General features: G+C 38.1%; 1 protein-coding gene across 2 annotated transcripts in view; it reads right to left on the reverse strand.

Moving 5' to 3' along the window:
- CACNA1S (calcium voltage-gated channel subunit alpha1 S) overlaps positions 1-23,391 on the reverse strand; it is a 572,869-nt gene that overhangs the window by 119,945 nt on the left and 429,533 nt on the right. The window contains exons 29-30 of one of the 2 annotated variants that reach the window (XM_053706913.1): positions 21,864-21,947; positions 2,338-2,397 (exon numbers count right to left, since the gene is read on the reverse strand). In XM_053706913.1, the coding sequence (XP_053562888.1) occupies positions 2,338-2,397; positions 21,864-21,947 (144 nt within the window). The remainder of the gene's footprint in view (positions 1-2,337; positions 2,398-21,863; positions 21,948-23,391) is intronic. The other variant, XM_053706914.1, reaches the window with a different exon arrangement.

The raw sequence follows: 23,391 nt of genomic DNA on the forward strand, positions 1-23,391 counted from the left end.
GCCAGAAAATCCAACGACTTCCCATTTGCAAAATAATTTTCTCCATATTTCTACCTTTTCTATATCTTGTTAATTTTTCCAATACCCATAACTTAAGTTCAGGTTTGGATTGGTGTACATCTAAAAATAGTATTGCTACAATAGTGAGTTTTTTTTCCATTTTCTACATCTCTCTGTGCATTCCTAATGTTGTATACAATAAATTATGTTTTTAGTTCTACAAGTTGCAAAATCTCTAAATGTCTCACACCTTTAGGATAGATATTCATCTTCTCAAGATTGGAAATTAATCCAGAAAAAGAACATGATCTACATGATAAGTACCAACCAATCCACCATAGTACTGTGGTTTAGTATTTTTATTCTGTAGTGACTTCTCACTAATTTATCTTGTAAAGTTGATGCTCTTCACCAACTTGTTTGAATGTTATCACCCAGGCTGTGAGCAAAGATCTCATTACTTTTAAAAAAAGCATATTTATTCAAAATGTGTGATATATTGTGATGTTGTTTATTAAAAGTACTTACAAATCTTACTGTGTCATTAGTAGTGTCATTCCTAACTTTTGGAACCAGTAGTTGGTCACGAGTAGTATGTAATGCTCTTTGAAATGATCTTTTAATAATGTTTCAAGGATATCCTCGGTCTTTTAGTCTAGGGGGCCGCTGCTCCTTAACTGCAGGGGGCGGCATTGCACAAGCAGTTCACAATGTTAAATGCCAACAGCGTATGCTGTTGGCATTCAGCGATGTCTGTCGAACATGATCCGCTGAGCGGATCATGTCGGACAGACATTTGATAAATCGCCCCTAGATCTCAACTCCTTAGCTCTAAGTCTAAAGATATTGTAATTTGAGCAATTCCTCCTTAATCTTAAAAATTCCCCAAAGGGGATTTGCCCTTTTACTTGAAGGATGATGAGCACTATCAAAACTTTTGATTATTGATATGGAGACAGATAAGTATATTGTTATATGATTTATATGTTTTTTTAATCCTTTTGCTACTCTCATCTTCCTTAATGATAAGGCCGGATTATATTCCCCCTTTGAGGGTTGTGTTCCCCAGGTAGGATGATGAGGATAGCAAAATTATATAATATGGGGTAGATTTAACAAGCAGCAGATGCTGCTTTCTACGCCCATCCGGTAACGTAAGTTAAGAAGCAGCGGTCATAAGACCGCTGCTCCTTAACTTGTCCACCACCTTTTAGGGATGATTGACACCCCCTGCTAGCGGAACCTGGGCTATGCTTGCTTATTGGTGGCTAATTGTAACCACCAATAAGCAAGCGCTATCAAGGGTGCTGAACCTAAAATGAGCCAGCTCCTAAGCTTTATATTCCTGGTTTTTAAATAAAGATAGCAAGACAACAAAGAAAAATTGATTATAGGAGTATATTAGAAAGTTGCTTAAAATATCATGCTCTATCTGAATCATGAAAGAAAAAAAATTGGGTTTAGTATCCCTTTAATTATATCAATAAATAAATATAGGTGGCAGGATAATATATTATTCATCAGTTAATGAAAGGTTGGGGATATAGCTACAAGTATAAAGAGTATATATAGCTACAAGTATAAAGAGTGGCAACAAGATCTCACACCATGTCCTAACTAATTATCTATTTTCTGCAGACAGTGGTAATAGGAAGGTGAATGATACTGTGCAGTGACACGTGTTTAATAATAACATCACAATACATTTCTTGCAGGAAGCGTGTTCTGCAATATGTCAGTATGAATATGACCAGTCAACTAACATATTAACATTTACATGTATTATACATAGATTGTTATATGGAAATTATGATTTAATGAGATGATGTAAAATCATATAAACAACATAGGATGGTGATTATTTTTTAGTGCATAGGAAGTTTCCTAAAGAAGTTAGGATAATGCAGAGATAAACCAAGATAATATATTCTGAAGAATAAAAGCAAATTAACAACTCTTAGCTCACTCTAGCATCCCTATCAATAATCAGGTTGGATTATAAACTTTGCTGCTCAGGGACCTCCCTTCCCATGCAGCTTAGTGATTGATTGCAGATAACCTAGAAGGGGTTAATTGTTTGTTTTCTATAGTTTTCTTGCTATAAAGATAAGAATGTAGTAACAGCAAGTGAGGAAAGTTGGGGAACAGGAAGTATAAAGGAACAGAAAGAAAGTAACCCTTTCAACATTTGGGTATCTTGAATAACCCATTCAGTTCCAGAGCTCCTAACACGTCAGTTGGTAAGGGGAGGTATAAAGCAGGGGATACATAGATACAGAAGACAGAGAGAAATATGTCATTGAATGTACACAGCAAGCTCATGCAGCTGATATTTACAACGCTAGGCGTGCAGCCACCACTGAGACAGAACAGCCCACCGCTGGGAGCAAGGACAGTCTGTGAATAAAAAAATACAGCACAGCTTAAGAGACAGCGTAAACGGAAAGCAAGGAGAGAGATGGAGAAAAAAAGAAAGTGAAAAAGATGAACAAAAAGAGGGAGAAAATAGTAGAGTCATTTACAGAGAGAACAGAATAGATAATCATTAGGAAAAGACTTTTAGCTGCCAAATGTGAAATGGAAGAGGTTCCTGTTGTGAAACCAGTAGGTGGTGAAGAGACTTCCTGAAATCCTTGGTGGGGGCTTCTCTCAAAACAATTAATGAAAGCGCTAACTCCACAGGAAACGCACAGCAGTGATCATTTATCACCGACTTGACACAAAAACAGAATTGATTATTTAAGAATGGTTGATATTTTTGCCGACCTTCATTTCTTATTAAACTGCAAGTAAAAGTGAGAAAACGTACATTAAGTAGGAATATGAGAGTGCTGCAAATGATTCAGCTGTGCACGTGTAAATGTAAAAATACTCTTTTCACACAGGTACTTATTGGAATTTCTATAGAAGAGGTTAGTTTACTATTACTATATAACTATTAAATATATATTAAATTATTATTAATATGTGTTTTTAAATTTGTATTACTCAACCAATCTACTTACGAAAATTATAAACCATTTGCTTTCCGAAGAAATCTGATTTTAATTTGTTTGTTTATTAATTATCCCCATGTGTTGTATTTTGTACTACTTTATAGTTTCTCTAAAGTTCTTGCTCACCCTTTGAGGAGATACCAAGCAGTGGCGACTCTAGAAAAAATATATAGGGGGGGGCACATAAGATACCACAGTCAAACTGGGGGGGCACTAGTAATTTTTACCACTAAGTCATACCACTGAAAATAAACTAAATAAAAATACATAAATAAAAAATATATAAATGGAAAAGGAAAAAAAAGTATTACAAATACAACAGTAATGCATATTATATCTTCCTTAGTTTATAACATAATATGCATGGTCATACATAGAAAATATACATATATACATACATATACACACATACATACACAGACACACAACATGCATACACATATACACACACATATATATATACATACACACACACATATACACACATACTCACAGAAAAATGACAAAACAATTACAACAGTCTATATTTTTTCATAAGAAGATAAAACACAGATATAAAGGGAAAATTAAAACAACTAAGAAAGTATTAAAAATACAAAGAGTATTATCTTCCATTATAACACAAGATACCAGAGGACATACTATATGCATGGACATTAATAGAAAATAGAAGTCTGTCAAATTAAATATTAGATGGGGGTTAATCTAAATTTGTACTCTAAGAAAAAAGGATATAAACATTGAATGTATCTCCAATATATTAACCCTTTGTTGGGACAGAAGTTGGATTTAGATATTAAAGGTTAATTTTTGTTATGGTAAAAAAAAAATTTAAGGTAAAGGAATATTCTTGTCAAAACTTAAAACACACATCATAACTAGCATTGACTAATTAATTAAAATTTATAACCAATAAACACCACTATATAAACTATAAAAATTAACTTTTTGCTGTTCTACCAAAAAGTACATCTTGCGGTTAGCCTGTGTGACCCAAAGGATGACCATAACTTTAATTTTAAGTATACTAGTAATATGTTTCTACCTTTTGTGTCTGGTAATTCACAATCAGGATATTAAAGTTACAGTCTATTCAAAATGAAACTTTCATGATTCAGATAGAGCATGCAATTTTAAGCAACTTTATAATTTACTCCTCTCCTATTATAATTTTTTCTTCATTCTCTTGGTATCTTTATTGGAAAAAGCAAAAATGTAAGCTTAGGAGCTAACCCATTTTTGGTTCAGCATCTGGGTAGGGATTTCTGATTGGTGTCTAAATGTAGCCACCAATCAGCAAGTGCTACCCTGGTTCTGAACCAAAAATGGGCCAGCTCCTAAGCTTACATATTTGCTTTTTTTAAAAATAAAAATACCAAGAGAATGAAGAAAAAATTATCAAAGTAGTAAATTAGAAAAGTTGCTGCTCTATCTGAATGATGAACTTCATTTTTGACTAGACTAAAAAAAAAGGTAAACTGTCTTGCACACCCAAATATTTTACCAAGAAGATATATAAAGTTGCCTGGTTACAGTATAAATTTGGGGATTTTTTTTTTTTTTTTTTGGAACGTTCACTGTTTATAAATTACAACTACACACACTCTGACTCTGACATAAATCTGACTGAAACACAGTGAATCATGATTCATCAATCAATCATAATGTATTCTCTTCTGGGTTTTTTTTTAATGCTTTTGCTTTTGTTTTAATGATTGTTGACATGACCTGTTTCTGAAGTCAACTTGCAGACAGACCCAATTACCAACAGTAAGTAGCTAAACTAGATAAAAAAAAAGTTGGTTATTCATACAGTACTATGGTATGGGGGTAACATTTTTTTTAGCAAGTACGTTCACAACAGACAGTGAGTCAAACTCATCAACACTCAGAAGAACATTCATCATGGATAGTTAGATCTGTATGAATTTTTTTTTATCCTACCATTGAATATCAGCTGACTCAGAGTCAGAGCTCTCTTGGACCGGACCAGGGACAACAACGTTACGTCACAGACAGACCGGTCTTAATGCGTATGCGCCTGCCAATCCAAACTCAGTGCCAACTGTGGCTGCCAGTACCAGGGCCAGACATCTCCTTCCCCCGCGGTGCGCTTCTGCAGAATCTACACACAGTGTCACCTGCTGCTGGCTTGCTCCTCCCTCTTCCTCTCCAGAGCCTCCGGTCATGTTCCTTCTGCTGTGAAGGAACGTGACCGGCACTGGCACTTATTATCTGACTGGAGGAGGAGTACGCCAGCATGCATGCCAATGCCAATGTTTGTGGCCTGAGCCATGATGGGGTAATAACCGTAATTGGAGTCAGACAGTGCCCCCCCCGCCCGTAGTGCTGCCGCGTGGAGAGCCGCATTGATGAGGCACGTGCTGAAGTGCTGACTGTGCTGTGGTGCGTGTGTGAGACTGGGATTGACTTCCAATTCAAAATAATTTATAAATGTTATGACTCAAATTCAAAATAAAAATAAAAACGATAAGTAATATACACAAACACAATGAATCTACAAATAAATACTAACAGTACACTACTCCTGGTCCTCCAGAATTATGAAAGTGCCAGGGCTGGCGGGGGGGGGGGGGGCATGCGGGGGGGGGGGGGGGGCAAGCCATTTTCTTGCTCCCCTGTAGTGATGCCACTGATACCAAGATGTAACCATAATCTGATCTGAAATATAGCATCCAAAATGTATAAAGCTTTGATGGCTATAAACTACAGATAATGGACCGAAACATAATAAATCACATATAATCTTCACTTATTTTTCAAGAATATGATCGAACTTACTTTCTTACCATATCATATTTAATAAAAATTCTAGCACCATTATATAGAATTAATGAAAATGTCTTACCAAGTGTATTTTATTGTAAAGAACACAGGTGCCCCCGCACTCGAAGTACAAAGCCGGTAAATCCACTGATATTATAAAAAAGTCAATTTATTAAATATTAAATAAACCTGTGTTCTATATGTTTGTTGGCAGCTGTGACGAGTACGCCACCCCCAGCATCTGAAATCTATGCCGGCACCGCGCTCTCCATTGAGCCGTTACTGAAGAGCCCATGGGTTGGTAATAGTCCGCCTCCGACCTATATGTGTATATTTTATTGTAAAGCCTACCCCAAGGGCTACATTACAAGTGGAGCGTCAACTTATGTTCATCTTACAAGTTGACAGTAAATGTCAAACGCAATCGCATTTTAAACTAAAACTTTTTACACAACTTCAAAGTTTGTGTAAAGGGTTTGGGCTCTCGAAATGTTTTTACAAAGCACAAAAAAATTGATAATAAAAATTGATAAAGTTTTTTTGACCTACACTATCCACTACACTATTAACCACTAATCCGCCATATCCCCCATCACAAACTACTTCACTACACTATTAACCCTAAACAGCCACATCCCCATCGCAATCTATGCTGCTACACTACTAACTCCTAATCCGCCACATTCCCCCATCGCACACTACCCAGTACACTATTAACCCCTAAACTGCCACATCCCCATCACAAACTACCCCACTACACTATTAACCACTAATCCGCCATATCCCACATTGCAAACTACCCTGCTACACTATTAACCCCTAAACTACCACATCCACCTTTACAAACCACCCTGCTACCCTAATCCGCCACATCCCTATCACAAACTACTACAGAACACTATTAACCCCTAAACCACCACATCCCTCAATGCAAACTTCCCCGCTACAATATTAACCTCTAAACCGCAATAACCCCTACACTACTTAACCTCTAAACCATCATTAGCCCCTCCGCAATAACCCCTACACTACATAACCCCCTTGCAATAACCCACTACTCTATTAACCCCCTAAGAGCTACCCCCCAAGCCCCCTAACTTAAGACCTCCTAAGTTACAAAAAAATAAAACAACACCACCAAAAATAAAAAATACACTACAAGTAAAAGCCTTATCCTAAAACTAAAGTACCCTAAAAGAAACCATAGTAAAACTAAAAAAACAAACAATAATAAAACATATTTTAAAAAAACAAATCGCTCCAAAAAGAGCATTTTTTGGCAGTGCCCTTTTTGGCAAAAGAAAATCTATCCTAAACCCTCCCCCCCCACACACACACAAAAAATACCTAAGGTTAAATTGGCTGATTTTTAAAATTCAATTTCAAATAAGCCAATAGAAATGCAAGGGCATGCCTATATAAGAGGGGACCTTGCATTCAATCTTGCTGCAGTGACAGCATAAAGAAGGATCAGGAGACCACCAGGAGACCGCCACCACAGGACCGCCACTACCCTGCAAAGGGGCCAGATTAAAGATGGTGGGTAAAAACTTTGGGGTTTAGCCTTAGGTTTTTTTTTTGAGGGGGGCTTTTTTTTAACGATAGATTTTTTGCCAAAAGAGCCATTTATCACTTCAACCAACAAATGCCTTTTTCAGGGCGATTTTTGAATTAGTTTTTTTAAAAGATAGGTTTAACTTATTATTATTTATTTTAGTTTTAGTTTTTTAGGGGGCTTTTTGTGGTTAAGGGGGTAAAGTAGTGTAGGGGTTATTGTGGTGGAAGTAATGGTGGTTTAAGGGGTTAAGTAGTGTAAGGTCTTTGCAGTAGGGGTAATTGTGGTTTAGGGGTTAAGCGGTGTGGGGGTTAGTGCGGTTTAACTGGGGTTGCTTGTGATGTTGATGTGGTGGATTAGGGGTTAATAGTGTAACGGGGTAGTGTTCGACGGGGGATGTGGCAGATTAGGAGTTAATAGTGTTGAGGGGTTAAACGAATAAGGGGATGTAGCTGTTTAGAGGGTTATTAGAATAGGAGGGCTTATTGAGATGGGGTTTAACAAGCAAGTGTAGGTGTTTTTTTAACTTATGGGGTTATTGTGAATGCAATATCCTGTGATTAACGTTTTGTGTGCGTAAGGTATCTCTCAAGCACAACATTTTTACTTTCAACTTGAAAATACACTACCAGCGCTACCCAACGCTACCCAACGCAAAAAAAGCTAACTTCTAGCAAAGTTAACGTTTGAGCGGGAGCGTCAATTACCACTCTGCTTGTAATCTAGCCCAAATTTGTAAATAGAAGAGATTATATCTAGCAAGATAAGCAATTGCAGATCTCATGTAGAACTTGCACACCTCAGTCCACAGTGTTTTATTTTCTTCAAAGCTAATACTAGCCTCATATTTAAAGGGATAGAAAGGTCAAAAATGAAATGTGCATGGGTGTATTTCAATTTGAAAATGTTTCTAGTAAAATGTATTAGTTTTTCCACGGCATACGCACGTATCCTGTGAGGGCCTGTGCACCAGTTTTCAAACACAATGCCTGCTCAGAGAGGTGACGGTGGTGTGTATTGCTTCTGAAGACATAATTTGTGCCATACAAGCCACTGCTGACTCTCTAAGAAGATGTGGTGTTTAAATACTGGTGCACAGGCCCTTGCAGCATATGTGTGTATGCCACTGATAACCAGTAATATATTTTACTAGAAGCATTTTTGCTAGTGAAAGTATATTGCAAAAAACGCTTATAATTGAAATTGAAATACTATGCACATTTCATTATTGACCTTTCTATCCCTTTAAGGGAACATAAAAACAAAAATGAGTCAGAAAGAGCATACACAACAGCTTTCAATTTACTTCTATTATCAAATTTTATTAATTTTCTTGATATGCTCAGGAGCGTGCACATGTCTGCAGCACTATATGGCAGCCGTTTTGCAGGAGTTATACATTAGCAAGAGCCCTAGATAGCAGCACTAAGGGCCAGATTACGAGTAGAGCACTAACGTTTGTGCACAAGCTATATTGGATTTTTACTTTCATTTGCACGCAAATTAAATTGCGATCATATAACAAGTTTAAAGTAAATGCGAACGCGTGACTGCTATCGTGATTTACGCTAGAATGAGTGTCACAAAAAACACATCAAAAATACGTTACATAATACAGTTACACTAATAATTAAATCTAGTAAAAATGATTCTTGAAAATTATTGTACACAAAAGTTAAAAAGGCGCAAAGATATGAGATCTCAGGTGTTAAAAACGGCAGGCAAAGGGCTTTAACATAGAGATAAACACATATACATCTCTAAAGATGTATATGTGTGTGTATGTATATGTATTTATGTCTTTATATGTGTATTCATATATTCATTTACAGAAATATCTACACATACATATGTATACACACACACACACACACACACTTATATATATATATATAGTGCATTGGAGCCCTTTGGTGTCAAGTAGATGAAAAAGCATATTTATGCAATATTCATATTTAATGAAGTATTATACTGTGTATTTACATATTTCACATTCCAATGTTCTGCACATAGCAGAATATGTTCTATGCATTTATAAATAGATATTCCTATATAAATCTATATATCTTTATACCTATATATAATCATCCATATATATAGGTGTATATATATATATTAGACATGTGCAATTCGATTCGGTCGAATTTGTCGAATTCGGAGATTCGGATCGATTCGAATTTCTGAATTGCGGTAGTGCCGAATCTACCGAATAAATCCGAATCGATTCGAATTTATTCGGTAGATTCGGATGGCTGTGTATTACACTAGTATTGTACAGTATACTAGTGTAATACACAGCATATCCCCTTAACACTTACCGAAATCCCGAAATTCCAAATCGATTCGAACCAAATCGAACCCAAATTTTTTACGAATCCGAAAGAATCCGAATGAATCTGATACAAATTCATTCGATTTCTTCCGAATTTGAATCGATCTGAACCGAAATCCGAATCGGTCCGAATTGATCCGAACCGAAATTTTTCGACGCTGCATATATATATATAGTACCAAAATACCATCAGATATATATAGAAATCTGTATTTATGAATAAATAAATAGAGCATATTCTTCTATGTGAAGAACAATGGATTGTGAAATATTCATAGTTTCATGTCAGGTCAGCACATTTGAGAATATGCGTTTGGGTTACCTTACCGCGTGAGTGGTGTGTAAGGGTTTTTCCTCTTTTTTGCTTTATTGACTTATATGGGGAAATAGGTTTTTGTGTGCACGATATTGTAAGTCCGGCTTTTTTTTTTTAAATCAAGGATTTTTATTTAGGTAATTAGCAAAACAAATCAAGAGCCACATATAAACAAAAAAACAAGTTATTACAAAATTGACATGGCTAATAATAATAGTAAATCATAATAGACATATTGAGAACATGTATATCCTACTATATTACCAGTATACCTCGGATATATACATTATAAGATTTACATTGATACCTTATTTATTTATTCTTTAAACAAAATATTACTATAGTACCTTATTAGTAAAGCACTCTGTCCATTAGTATGATATTTTCAACTGTCATATGTAGAATAAAGATCATAAATGAGAGATACCTTTTTACCCCGCAGGGTGCAGAATACTAATTAAAGTAAACATGTCAAACTTTACAAATCCAAAGTATATAATGGTAACATGAATTGGTGTAAGAGAGTTGATTAATACCACAGCGACATTTTACAAAATATTACTATAGTACCTCGTTGGCAAAGTGTTCTGTCTATTAGCATGATATTTTCAACTGCCATATGTAGAACAAAGATCATAAATGATAGATACATGTTTACCCCGTAGGGTGCAAAATACTAACTGAAGTATAGTAGTAATAAAAAAGAGATAAAATATATAATATAGTTAACACCATACACCATGTTTCCTTACTTAACATATAAGGTTACTCTGGAACCTATTCACGTTTATATTACATAAGAGAAAGATTGGCTTAAGTATATAGATATATGAACCAGCAAATGACAATAGTAAAACATACAAGGCACCCTTATATGCCAGTCTCAGAAGGTCTCAAAAATAAGTTAGGAGTCTTTTGGAAATTATAGTGGGAGGTAGAACTAATACGGTAGGTATTAATAAGTATCTGTTTTAATTTTATCCCTGTGTCCATATAGCCCAGGACTCGACTATAGGAATCTACCAAAATCAGTCTGTTGCTCTCTCTGACTAAAAGATGATCACATAAGGGCCAACATTACTAAAATCCCCACTTCTTTCTCACATACGAAAACCTGGACATGTACATGTACAACTTATATAGATCTTCCATCCCTACCCTTCATGATTTTACAAGATTTTTGAAATATAAAGGGAAGATAAGCTGCCCCAACTTAAATGAGGGTATGTGTTTTGGCCCAAATTACTCAAGAATAGAAATGTATATAGTAGAACACTTTTTTTTAATAAGCCTCTAGGACTCTAAGCCAAGGGATTCTAAACTATGGCACATAGACACCCTGCCCCGGCCGCAGACAGAGTAGCCCATAACAAGCAAAGCATAGTCTCCGCTTGCTTTCTGAGTACACTAAATTTTAAGGATAAGGCCTCTGATTAGCTAATGCAATCTATAGTCTATCAGACATTCCTAAAGCTTACTCAAATCCCAGAGACAGTTTTCAATTAGTAAAAAAGGCAGCCATAATACAGTACTCGACTACCTAAGAGCTTGCAATGTGTGGGCTTAAAATTTGTCAGTAGGTTACATACAGATCTTAGTATTATAAGTGTCTTCACCAAGTTCAGTACAACACTTTACCATAAAAAACATAAGCAAAATGATTTTTCATACCTTGTCCCAAAACATAATGACAACTCCCCTATTACCTGGTATAATATAATGTGTATTAACTATGTCTAAGTAGAACCATACTATGAACCTATCTACATTCATATGAAAACATTGGGTTAATATACTTAATTGTAGAACAAAAATGTTTCAGGACTGTCAGTATATCTCACTGGGGCCCTGTCATGGGCTCTAAATCCATAGCAAGAAGATTGTCCTCCACCTGGGTCCCATTGTAACATCGCAGCAGACAACAAAATTTGCAACCCCTGTCCATTGCTGCTATCACACTTCACTAGTGCAGGAAAATGGCCGTTATGCAGCATCTTGCGATCGGACCATGTTGAGAGTTCATATAGTAGCAGAGCAAGCGGGTTCAACTTGCGTAGGTAAGCTTGCTGTCCACCAGGGTTAGAAATTACAGGGGCGACCGCTACCATGACTTGCAGGGGTATTGGATTAGCGCCATTATCCTGTCTCTGAGTGCATGTGTTCTGCATCTGTTGTGGCGGGGACTTCCTTACCTCCGATATTAAGGCATGATCTCCTCTCGCCGTCTCCACCTCGGTATGGGTTTCCCCGCTAATCTTGTGTATCAGTGTGGGAGTCTCTGTATGATCTGCCCGAGTAGCGTATCTGAGCTCTGAAGTCAGAAGGGCCATGTGGGAGTCCACCCGCCTCACAAGCTTGTCTATTAAATCCTTTATAGTAGTCGTCATGACGATTGTGTAAAGATCGTTTAGGATACCTTACAGATATTTGAATGCTGGTATTAGTAGAAAAAAGTTGAATGTTGATGTTTGTTGCAGATGAATACTGCGTTACTCGGTTACAGAGGGAACCGAGGGGGGAAATTGCATATGTGAATGGCGGCCGCCGTCTGCAGACTCACCCAGTATGGATTCTGCTTGTGATATCTCATGAATAATTATATCGAACTGCTCCTTGACTTCTCCTTAGTAAATATGTGAAACAGTGAGTCAAAGTAATATATTTGGGAGAAGATACTTATGAAAATATAATTTCTAGTAGAGGAGCTGTCCGTATTTGCTTCTTATCACGGCGCTGCTTAAACACGCCCCCCCGTAAGTCCGGCTTTTTGTGTGCATCGGGATAGCGTGCAAGCGATAACATTTTACTTTCAACTAGTAATACAAGCGCAACTCATCGCACACAAAAAGTTGACTTCTAACACAGGTAGCGCGAGAGCAAAAGCGTTTAAAAGCGCTCCACTCGTAATCTGGCCCTAACTATCTATATATCTCTTCAACAAAGGATAACATGAGTACATAGCAAATTTGATAAAATAAGTAAATTGGAAACTTTTTAAAATGGTATACTGTATCATGAAAGAGAAAAACATAATTTATGCTTACCTGATAAATTCCTTTCTTCTGTTGTGTGATCAGTCCACGGGTCATCATTACTTCTGGGATATTATCTGCTCCCCTACAGGAAGTGCAAGAGGATTCACCCAGCAGAGTTGCTATATAGCTCCTCCCCTCTACGTCACCTCCAGTCATTCGACCAAAGACCAACGAGAAAGGAGAAACCAAGGGTGTAGTGGTGACTGAATTATAATTTAAAAAATATGTACCTGCCTTAAAAAACAGGGCGGGCCGTGGACTGATCACACAACAGAAGAAAGGAATTTATCAGGTAAGCATAAATTATGTTTTCTTCTGTTATGTGTGATCAGTCCACGGGTCATCATTACTTCTGGGATACCAATACCAAAGCAAAAGTACACGGATGACGGGAGGGATAGGCAGGCTCATTATACAGAAGGAACCACTGCCTGAAGAACCTTTCTCCCAAAAATAGCCTCCGAAGAAGCAAAAGTGTCAAATTTGTAAAATTTGGAAAAAGTATGAAGCGAAGACCAAGTTGCAGCCTTGCAAATCTGTTCAACAGAGGCCTCATTCTTAAAGGCCCAAGTGGAAGCCACAGCTCTAGTGGAATGAGCTGTAATTCTTTCAGGAGGCTGCTGTCCAGCAGTCTCATAGGCTAAACGTATTATGCTACGAAGCCAAAAAGAGAGAGAGGTAGCAGAAGCTTTTTGACCTCTCCTCTGTCCAGAATAAACGACAAACAGGGAAGAAGTTTGGCGAAAATCTTTAGTTGCCTGCAAGTAGAACTTGAGGGCACGAACTACATCCAGGTTGTGTAGAAGACGTTCCTTCTTTGAAGAAGGATTTGGACACAAGGATGGAACAACAATCTCTTGATTGATATTCCTGTTAGAGACAACCTTAGGTAAGAACCCAGGTTTAGTACGCAGAACTACCTTGTCTGAGTGAAAGATCAGATAAGGAGAATCACAATGTAGGGCTGATAACTCAGAGACTCTTCGAGCCGAGGAAATAGCCATTAAAAATAGAACTTTCCAAGATAACAATTTTATATCAATGGAATGAAGGGGTTCAAACGGAACACCCTGTAAAACGTTAAGAACTAAGTTTAAACTCCATGGCGGAGCAACAGTTTTAAACACAGGCTTGATCCTAGCTAAAGCCTGACAAAAGGCCTGGACGTCTGAATTTTCTGACAGACGCCTGTGTAACAAGATGGACAGAGCTGAGATCTGTCCCTTTAATGAGCTAGCCGATAAACCCTTTTCTAAACCTTCTTGTAGAAAAGACAATATCCTAGGAATCCTAACCTTACTCCAGGAGTAATCTTTGGATTCACACCAGTATAGGTATTTACGCCATATTTTATGGTAAATCTTTCTGGTAACAGGCTTCCTAGCCTGTATCAGGGTATCAATAACCGACTCAGAAAAACCACGTTTTGATAAAATCAAGCGTTCAATTTCCAAGCAGTCAGCTTCAGAGAAGTTAGACTTTGATGTTTGAATGGACCCTGAATCAGAAGGTCCTGTCTTAGAGGTAGAGACCAAGGCGGACAGGATGACATGTCCACTAGATCTGCATACCAAGTCCTGCGCGGCCATGCAGGCGCTATTAGAATCACTGATGCTCTCTCCTGTTTGATTTTGGCAATCAATCGAGGAAGCAGTGGGAAGGGTGGAAACACATAAGCCATCCTGAAGTTCCAAGGTGCTGTCAAAGCATCTATCAGAACCGCTCCCGGATCCCTGGATCTGGATCCGTAACGAGGAAGTTTGGCGTTCTGACGAGACGCCATGAGATCTATCTCTGGTTTGCCCCAACGTCGAAGTATTTGGGCAAAGACCTCCGGATGAAGTTCCCACTCCCCCGGATGAAGAGTCTGGCGACTCAAGAAATCCGCCTCCCAGTTCTCCACTCCCGGGATGTGGATTGCTGACAGGTGGCAAGAGTGAGACTCTGCCCAGCGAATTATCTTTGATACTTCTATCATTGCTAGGGAGCTTCTTGTCCCTCCTTGATGGTTGATGTAAGCTACAGTCGTGATGTTGTCCGACTGAAACCTGATGAACCCCCGAGTCTTTAACTGGGGCCAAGCTAGAAGGGCATTGAGAACTGCTCTCAATTCCAGAATGTTTATTGGCAGGAGACTTTCCTCCTGACTCCATTGTCCCTGAGTCTTCAGAGAATTCCAGACAGCGCCCCAACCTAGAAGGCTGGCGTCTGTTGTTACAATTGTCCAGTCCGGCCTGCTGAACGGCATCCCCCTGGACAGATGTGGCCGAGAAAGCCACCATAGAAGAGAGTTTCTGGTCTCTTGATCCAGATTCAGAGTGGGGGACAAATCTGAGTAATCCCCATTCCACTGACTCAGCATGCACAATTGCAGCGGTCTGAGATGTAGGCGTGCAAAGGGAACTATGTCCATTGCTGCTACCATTAAGCCGATCGCCTCCATGCATTGAGCTACTGACGGGAGTTGAATGGAATGAAGGACACGGCATGCATTTAGAAGCTTTGTTAATCTGTCTTCTGTCAGATAAATCTTCATTTCTACAGAATCTATAAGAGTCCCCAAGAATGGAACTCTTGTGAGAGGAAAGAGAGAACTCTTCTTTTCGTTCACTTTCCATCCATGCGACCTTAGAAATGCCAGAACTAACTCTGTATGAGACTTGGCAGTTTGAAAGCTTGAAGCTTGTATCAGAATGTCGTCTAGGTACGGAGCTACCGAAATTCCTCGCGGTCTCAGAACCGCTAGAAGGGCACCCAGAACCTTTGTGAAGATTCTTGGAGCCGTAGCCAATCCGAATGGAAGGCTACAAACTGGTAATGCCTGTCTAAGAAGGCAAACCTTAGATACCGGTAATGATCTTTGTGAATCGGTATGTGAAGGTAAGCATCCTTTAAATCCACTGTGGTCATGTATTGACCCTTTTGGATCATGGGTAAGATTGTCCGAATAGTTTCCATTTTGAACGATGGAACTCTTAGGAATTTGTTTAGTATCTTTAAATCCAAGATTGGCCTGAAAGTTCCCTCTTTTTTGGGAACCACAAACAGGTTTGAGTAAAACCCTTGTCCTTGTTCCGACCGCGGAACCGGATGGATCACTCCCATTAATAATAGATCTTGTACACAGCGTAGAAACGCGTCTTTCTTTATTTGGTTTGTTGACAACCTTGACAGATGAAATCTCCCTCTTGGGGGAGATAATTTGAAGTCTAGAAGGTATCCCTGAGATATGATCTCTAGCGCCCAGGGATCCTGGACATCTCTTGCCCAAGCCTGGGCGAAGAGAGAGAGTCTGCCCCCCACTAGATCCGGTCCCGGATCGGGGGCCCTCGGTTCATGCTGTCTTAGGGGCAGCAGCAGGTTTTCTGGCCTGCTTGCCCTTATTCCAGGACTGGTTAGGTTTCCAGCCTTGTCTGTAACGAGCAACAGCTCCTTCCTGTTTTGGTGCAGTGGAAGTTGATGCTGCACCTGCTTTGAAATTCCGAAAGGGACGAAAATTAGACTGTCTAGCCTTAGCTTTGGCTTTGTCTTGAGGTAGAGCGTGGCCCTTACCTCCTGTAATGTCAGCAATAATTTCTTTCAAACCGGGCCCAAATAAAGTTTGCCCCTTGAAAGGTATATTAAGTAATTTGGACTTAGAAGTTACATCAGCCGACCAGGATTTTAGCCACAGCGCCCTACGTGCCTGAATGGCGAATCCTGAATTCTTAGCCGTAAGTTTGGTTAAATGTACTACGGCCTCCGAAATGAATGAATTAGCTAGTTTAAGGACTCTAAGCCTGTCCGTAATGTCGTCCAGCGTAGCTGAACTAAGGTTCTCTTCCAGAGACTCAATCCAAAATGCTGCCGCAGCCGTGATCGGCGCGATGCATGCAAGGGGTTGTAATATAAAACCTTGTTGAACAAACATTTTCTTAAGGTAACCCTCTAATTTTTTATCCATAGGATCTGAAAAAGCACAGCTATCCTCCACCGGGATAGTGGTACGCTTAGCTAAAGTAGAAACTGCTCCCTCCACCTTAGGGACCGTTTGCCATAAGTCCCGTGTGGTGGCGTCTATTGGAAACATCTTTCTAAATATTGGAGGGGGTGAGAACGGCACACCGGGTCTATCCCACTCCTTAGTAACAATTTCAGTTAATCTCTTAGGTATAGGAAAAACGTCAGTACTCGCCGGTACCGCAAAGTATTTATCCAACCTACACATTTTCTCTGGTATTGCAACAGTGTTACAATCGTTGAGAGCTGCTAAGACCTCCCCTAGTAATACACGGAGGTTTTCCAATTTAAATTTAAAATTTGAAATATCTGAATCCAATCTGTTTGGATCAGAACCGTCACCTACAGAATGAAGCTCTCCGTCCTCATGCTCTGCAAGCTGTGACGCAGTATCAGACATGGCCCTAGAATTATCAGCGCACTCTGTTCTCACCCCAGAGTGATCACGCTTGCCTCTTAGTTCTGGTAATTTAGCCAAAACTTCAGTCATAACAGTAGCCATATCTTGTAATGTTATCTGTAATGGCTGCTCAGATGTACTAGGCGCCATAATATCACGCACCTCCCGGGCGGGAGATGCAGGTACTGACACGTGAGGCGAGTTAGTCGGCATAACTCTCCCCTCGCTGTTTGGTGAAATTTGTTCAATTTGTACAGATTGGCTTTTATTTAAAGTAGCATCAATACAGTTAGTACATAAATTTCTATTGGGCTCCACCTTGGCATTGGAACAAATGACACAGGTATCTTCCTCTGAATCAGACATGTTTAACACACTAGCAATAAACATGCAACTCGGTTACAATTTTATTTAATAAAAACGTACTGTGCCTCAAGAAGCACTAAACGATTAAATGACAGTTGAAATAATGAACTGAAAAACAGTTATAGCATCACTCTTAACAAACAACACAACTTTTTAGCAAAGGTTTGTTCCCATTAGTAAAATAACACTAATTAAATTTTAAACATAAAAATTACAGAGCAACGTTTTAAATCACAGTCACTATATAAGTCTCACAGCTCTGCTGAGAGAATCTACCTCCCTTCAAAGAAGTTTGAAGACCCCTGAGTTCTGTTAGAGATGAACCGGATCATGCAGAAAAACTGACTGGAAATTTTTGATGCGTAGCAAAGAGCGCCAAAAACGGCCCCTCCCTCTCACACACAGCAGTGAGAGAGAAACGAAACTGTCATAATTAACACAAGCAAACTGCCAAGTGGAAAAATAATGCCCAAATATTTATTCACTCAGTACCTCATTAATGCAAACGATTCTACATTCCAGCAAAAACGTTTAACATGAAACATACCTAATAAAAGGTTTAATGTACTTTTACAGAGTAATTCCGGTGTAATACCATCCCCAGAATACTAAAGTGTAAAGCATACATACATGTTCATTATAACGGTATGGCAGGATTTTTTCATCAATTCCATTCAGAAAATAAAAACTGCTACATACCTCAATGCAGATTCAACTGCCCGCTGTCCCCTGATCTGAAGTTTTTACCTCCCTCAGATGGCCGAGAAACAGCAATATGATCTTAACTACTCCGGTTAAAATCATAAGAAAAACTCTGGTAGATTCTTCTTCAAACTCTGCCAGAGAGGTAATAACACGCTCCGGTGCTATTATAAAATAACAAACTTTTGATTGAAGTTCTAAAAACTAAGTATAATCACCATAGTCCTCTCACACCTCCTATCTAGTCTTTGGGTGCAAGAGAATGACTGGAGGTGACGTAGAGGGGAGGAGCTATATAGCAACTCTGCTGGGTGAATCCTCTTGCACTTCCTGTAGGGGAGCAGATAATATCCCAGAAGTAATGATGACCCGTGGACTGATCACACATAACAGAAGAAAATGTGAGTATCATGACACTTTAATACAGAATTCTACAATCTTTAAATAATATTTCAAATGTAAAATAAGGCTCACATTTAATATTTGGTTTAATATGAAGCATCCCACTTTTGTCAATAACAATCTAAGACAAGCTTTTTCAGGATTCTGGATCTTAAAACAGAGGATCAGCATTTACATTTTGGAAAATAAATAAGTGTTTGGACATTGAACAATAAAGGCATGGGAGTTTCAGTTGAAGTTTACAATTTTTAGTATGGGCCTCCATATGGGAACAAAAGGGAGCAAATTATCCTGGGATTTGCCGTACACAAGCTCCTTACAACCTTGTGAACTTTCGTTGGAAAGGGAAAATCTTACCTGATCATGTAGATTTCACAATGTTAGTGTGAAAATTATAGCTTTCCGATTTGCACTCCTGGTTTAAAGTAATTAAAGTACACTCACATAACCCTCTAGTTAAATATAAAATGGCAATTTCTGAATCTATTATACACCAGGTTTATTGAAGTAAATGGGTGAAGCGCCTGAATTTTTTCTCAACTCATCAAGCATTAACCCTTAATGTGAAAGGGGACAGACTCTTCTTTCAAATAAGGAGTAACATTACTTTCTAGAAGTCATTTTTGTCATATGGTTCAAACAAATGGCAATAAAACAGGATTACTGCTTTTGCTAAAAAAAAATAGGATTTTTTATGAAAGAAGATGAAAATAAAAAAAGAAAGGTGTGAACTAAGATTGAAGTTGACATACAATATGGACATATAATATGGACTGAAATCTAAATTACAATACATGTAGTGCTAATGAGATACACATTCTTAGTATTGCCATACAGGGTCGGCTCCAGAACGAATGAAATGGGGGGGCATTTTTTTTTCACGAGGGGGCACGCATTTACAAAGAATGTATGAGAGTCAAAATAGGAGCAGACCTACTGTGGCAGTCTAAGGGTTACATTTATCAGATCTCTGGCTGTGCAGGAGTTAGATTTGTTTATATTTCTGGAAGAGCAGGGGTTACATTTGTCATAGCTCAAGGAGTATAGGGGGTACATTTATAAAATATGTTAAATAATAATACAATTTAAAAAAAACATTCCTCGTTATCCCCTAGTGTCACACTATCTCGGTCCCACTTATGACACAGCCAGTGGACACTGTTTGCATGTGTAGCTCTACCAATGACCCTACTAATGATCAAATAAGTTTGAATGTCAAGCAGTACATTACTTGTACAGATATTATTAATAATATTTACCAGAAATCTTATCTTCCCTCATAAGCACTCCAAAAGCCCCAATGAACAAGCTATCAGATCCTGATTTAATTATGTGCAGGAGATGAGACATTAGATAAACCAACAGCTCTCAAACTGTGCAGTAACTTACACATCATTATCAACTTAGTAATCCATTAATTCCACAATTATAATAGATATTTTCTAAATAGGAAAAGAGAAGTTATTTCTGCATGAAAAGCCCAGAAGCACTGATCATTTAATTCCACTTCAAAAACTTTTTGGTTACAATGAAAACCTGAATATAGTTGTGGTTATGCAGATATAGCTCTGGCACAAACACACTTAACAGCTGTTACGGCACACATACAGACAACTTAGGAGAGAGCACATGTTGCAGTTTCCAATTGAAATGACTGGATATCAGTAAGTGGTCTACAGACCATGAGGAGAATTATTTACTTCTTAGGAAAAACAAACAAACATGACACAGCATCTTACCTGAATCTCTGGTGCTCAGAGGATAAAGTTAAAGGAATGCGGTGGTCCACACACTGTCTGTCTGCTCTGTGTAATAGACAGACAGTGAAAGCCGGCCAGCCAGGATAGATGGAAGAGGGATCAGGCCATAAATGTGCTGTTGGATAACAGAGCGCCATGCACGCTTTAGGCTGGAGGAGGAGCTTATACCGACACTGACTGCTGGCACCTTAGAGGGAAAGGAAATGGTGCTGCTGGGCCCTCCTAAGTGCCGAATCTCCAGGGTCCAGTGGCTGCAAATGGTTTATTCAACCTTTGGGACCCTGGAAGTTCCGTCACTTTTAAAATGTAATTTTTTTTTTAAAAAAATGTAAAATCACTGCTCTCCAATTAGGCGGTTGCCCTGGGGGGCACAGCATTCCATTTGGGTGGGCATTGCCCCCCAATGCCCCCCTTGGAGCCGACCCTGTTGCCATATACAGTCTAAAGGAATGATAAACCTGACAGACAAACACTGGGCCATTGGTGTCAGAAGAATTTTTTTCAGGAGAGAGGCAAAAAACAAACAAAAACTTGTTGAACAACATAATATCAGTAGCAACATGAGAAGCAATGGGCTTTGCTTCTTGTATGCATGAGCTGCACATAATTTATAAATGGTAGCTTATTGGTATCCATAAAGTTACTCAAAGTGGGTGATTATGCTTGGATATAATGAGAAATGAAAATGTAAAGAAAAAAGAATGAAGGACAAAGTCTGACAACAAAGGTTAGTGTGAGAGAATATAGGCAAAGAGTGAAGTCACAGAATATAAGCAGAAAGATAATTTAGAGAATGCAGTCAAATAGAGTAGTTATATAGCAAAAGCAGCAAGACGCAGATAGAGATAGGCAATGGAAGAGGACACAGTATTTAAGTTTCCCGGCTTCTCTCTGCTGGTCTCTGGCAGTGCATTGTAACAAAAGAAGCACAAATAATTTCTTGGCTGCTCAAATTTGTTTCCTACACACAGAATAGAATTATTGCATTATAAAAAATTTGCAACAAATTATATGTATTATTTTCTATTCAACTAAGTGCATGCCCTTTTGTTGCACACACCCTTATTACATCAAAAGTATATATCAACAAAAAAGATAATGTGTAACACACTCAATCTGGTAAGATGTCCAAACATAAAAAAGTAAAAAAAAAAAGAAAAGAAAAAAAGATGTATCATATAAGATATCTTATCCCATGAGGACTGTAACTTACATCTATTTCACTCAGGATGACATCAATAATACTGCCAATAACAATTAGGAAATCAAACACGTTCCAGGGGTCCCCAAAGTAGCCCTAAAAATAAGAAAAAAATATTATTCTACAGATTTGTCAACTTCTCCATAGAATCTGATAATGTATAAAATGAATTAAACATATTTATGATCAATTTTTGCCACTTCTTTGAAAAGGGTTCAGATATGCTGTCAGGGGTCATAGATGAACTCAACTATGTTTTAGATTATTAATAAAAAAATAAAAAAGTGAAGACTAACTAATATTAAAAGCACTTTATACAGTGACAAAGGTTGAAACAGAAAGGAAAATATATTTTTTAGAAAGAGAGAAAGGTAATTGCAATTAGGAAATACATTTTCAAAATAACAGACGGGGATATCAGCACTCAAAGTTTCACAAATTTGTATTATGTGAATCTAAGCGCAGTACATCAAAAAAGGTTGTTTTTTTCATTTTCAACATGTTTCCTTTTGCGATATGGGTGAATGGCAGATTAGGGGTTAATAGTTTATTAAGGTATATTGTGCTGTGGGGTGATGGCGGTTTAATGGGTTAATAGGTTAATTAGATGTTTTGCAATGTGGGGGTTGGTGGATTAGGGTTTAATATAGTTTATTAGTTATTGCGGTGGGGAGATGACAGTTGACAGGCAGATAGATATTGCGCATGTGTTATTTACTATTTTCAGGGGGTTATGCTGCTCACATACTCAGTGCAAGTCATGCTGCACCTGCCTATGTGTGGAGAGGTGAAAATGGAGTAAAATTTCTCCATTTTCACTGCATAAGTCCTTGCGCTGAATATGTGATACCGATTTGCGACGCGGTTCTATGTTAGCTTATGGGAGTAAAAATTGCGGGCGACGGGTGAAATATACACGCCTCATTTATATGCGGCTCTGTATATGTGATACCAAAACCGCATAAAAACGGCATTGCTGGCTTTTGCGGGCGATACCGCATATGTAATCTTGCCCATCATGATTTCTAGAAATACAAATACACATTAATGTATGTGAAAATATCAGATTTATTGTATAAAAAATAAATAGAAAAATAACTTTCTATGAGATATTATTGTTTGTTAAAGTATAAATCTATCTATTTCTTGGACATTAACAGATGAAACAGAGAAATGTGCTTGCTCATGGACAGTAATGAAATTAAATACAGTTGGAAAAAATAGACAAAACTGTCTTCATTTGATGGAAATTCAGGGTAGATCATTTGATAAATAAGGGTATATTCTACATCGATGCCTCTTATTTATCAACAGTCTGATGCTATTCGCGTCTGACTTGACGCAAGTAAGTTTGACAGACGTGTTGATAAATAAGACCGTTGAATGTAGATTTGTATCAGGGATGTCTGGCGAGTGTATTGACCTCAGCGAATGCGTCGAGATTGACGCCTTGATAAATTGGCCCCCTCATATCTTTGAGCCCTTTTTTAATTGCAATTTTTTAAAATAAGTTTTAACAGATAGTGTTATTATGAGTGTA

The sequence above is a fragment of the Bombina bombina genome, chromosome 3, assembly GCF_027579735.1.
Source record: "Bombina bombina isolate aBomBom1 chromosome 3, aBomBom1.pri, whole genome shotgun sequence".
NCBI lineage: Eukaryota > Metazoa > Chordata > Amphibia > Anura > Bombinatoridae > Bombina > Bombina bombina.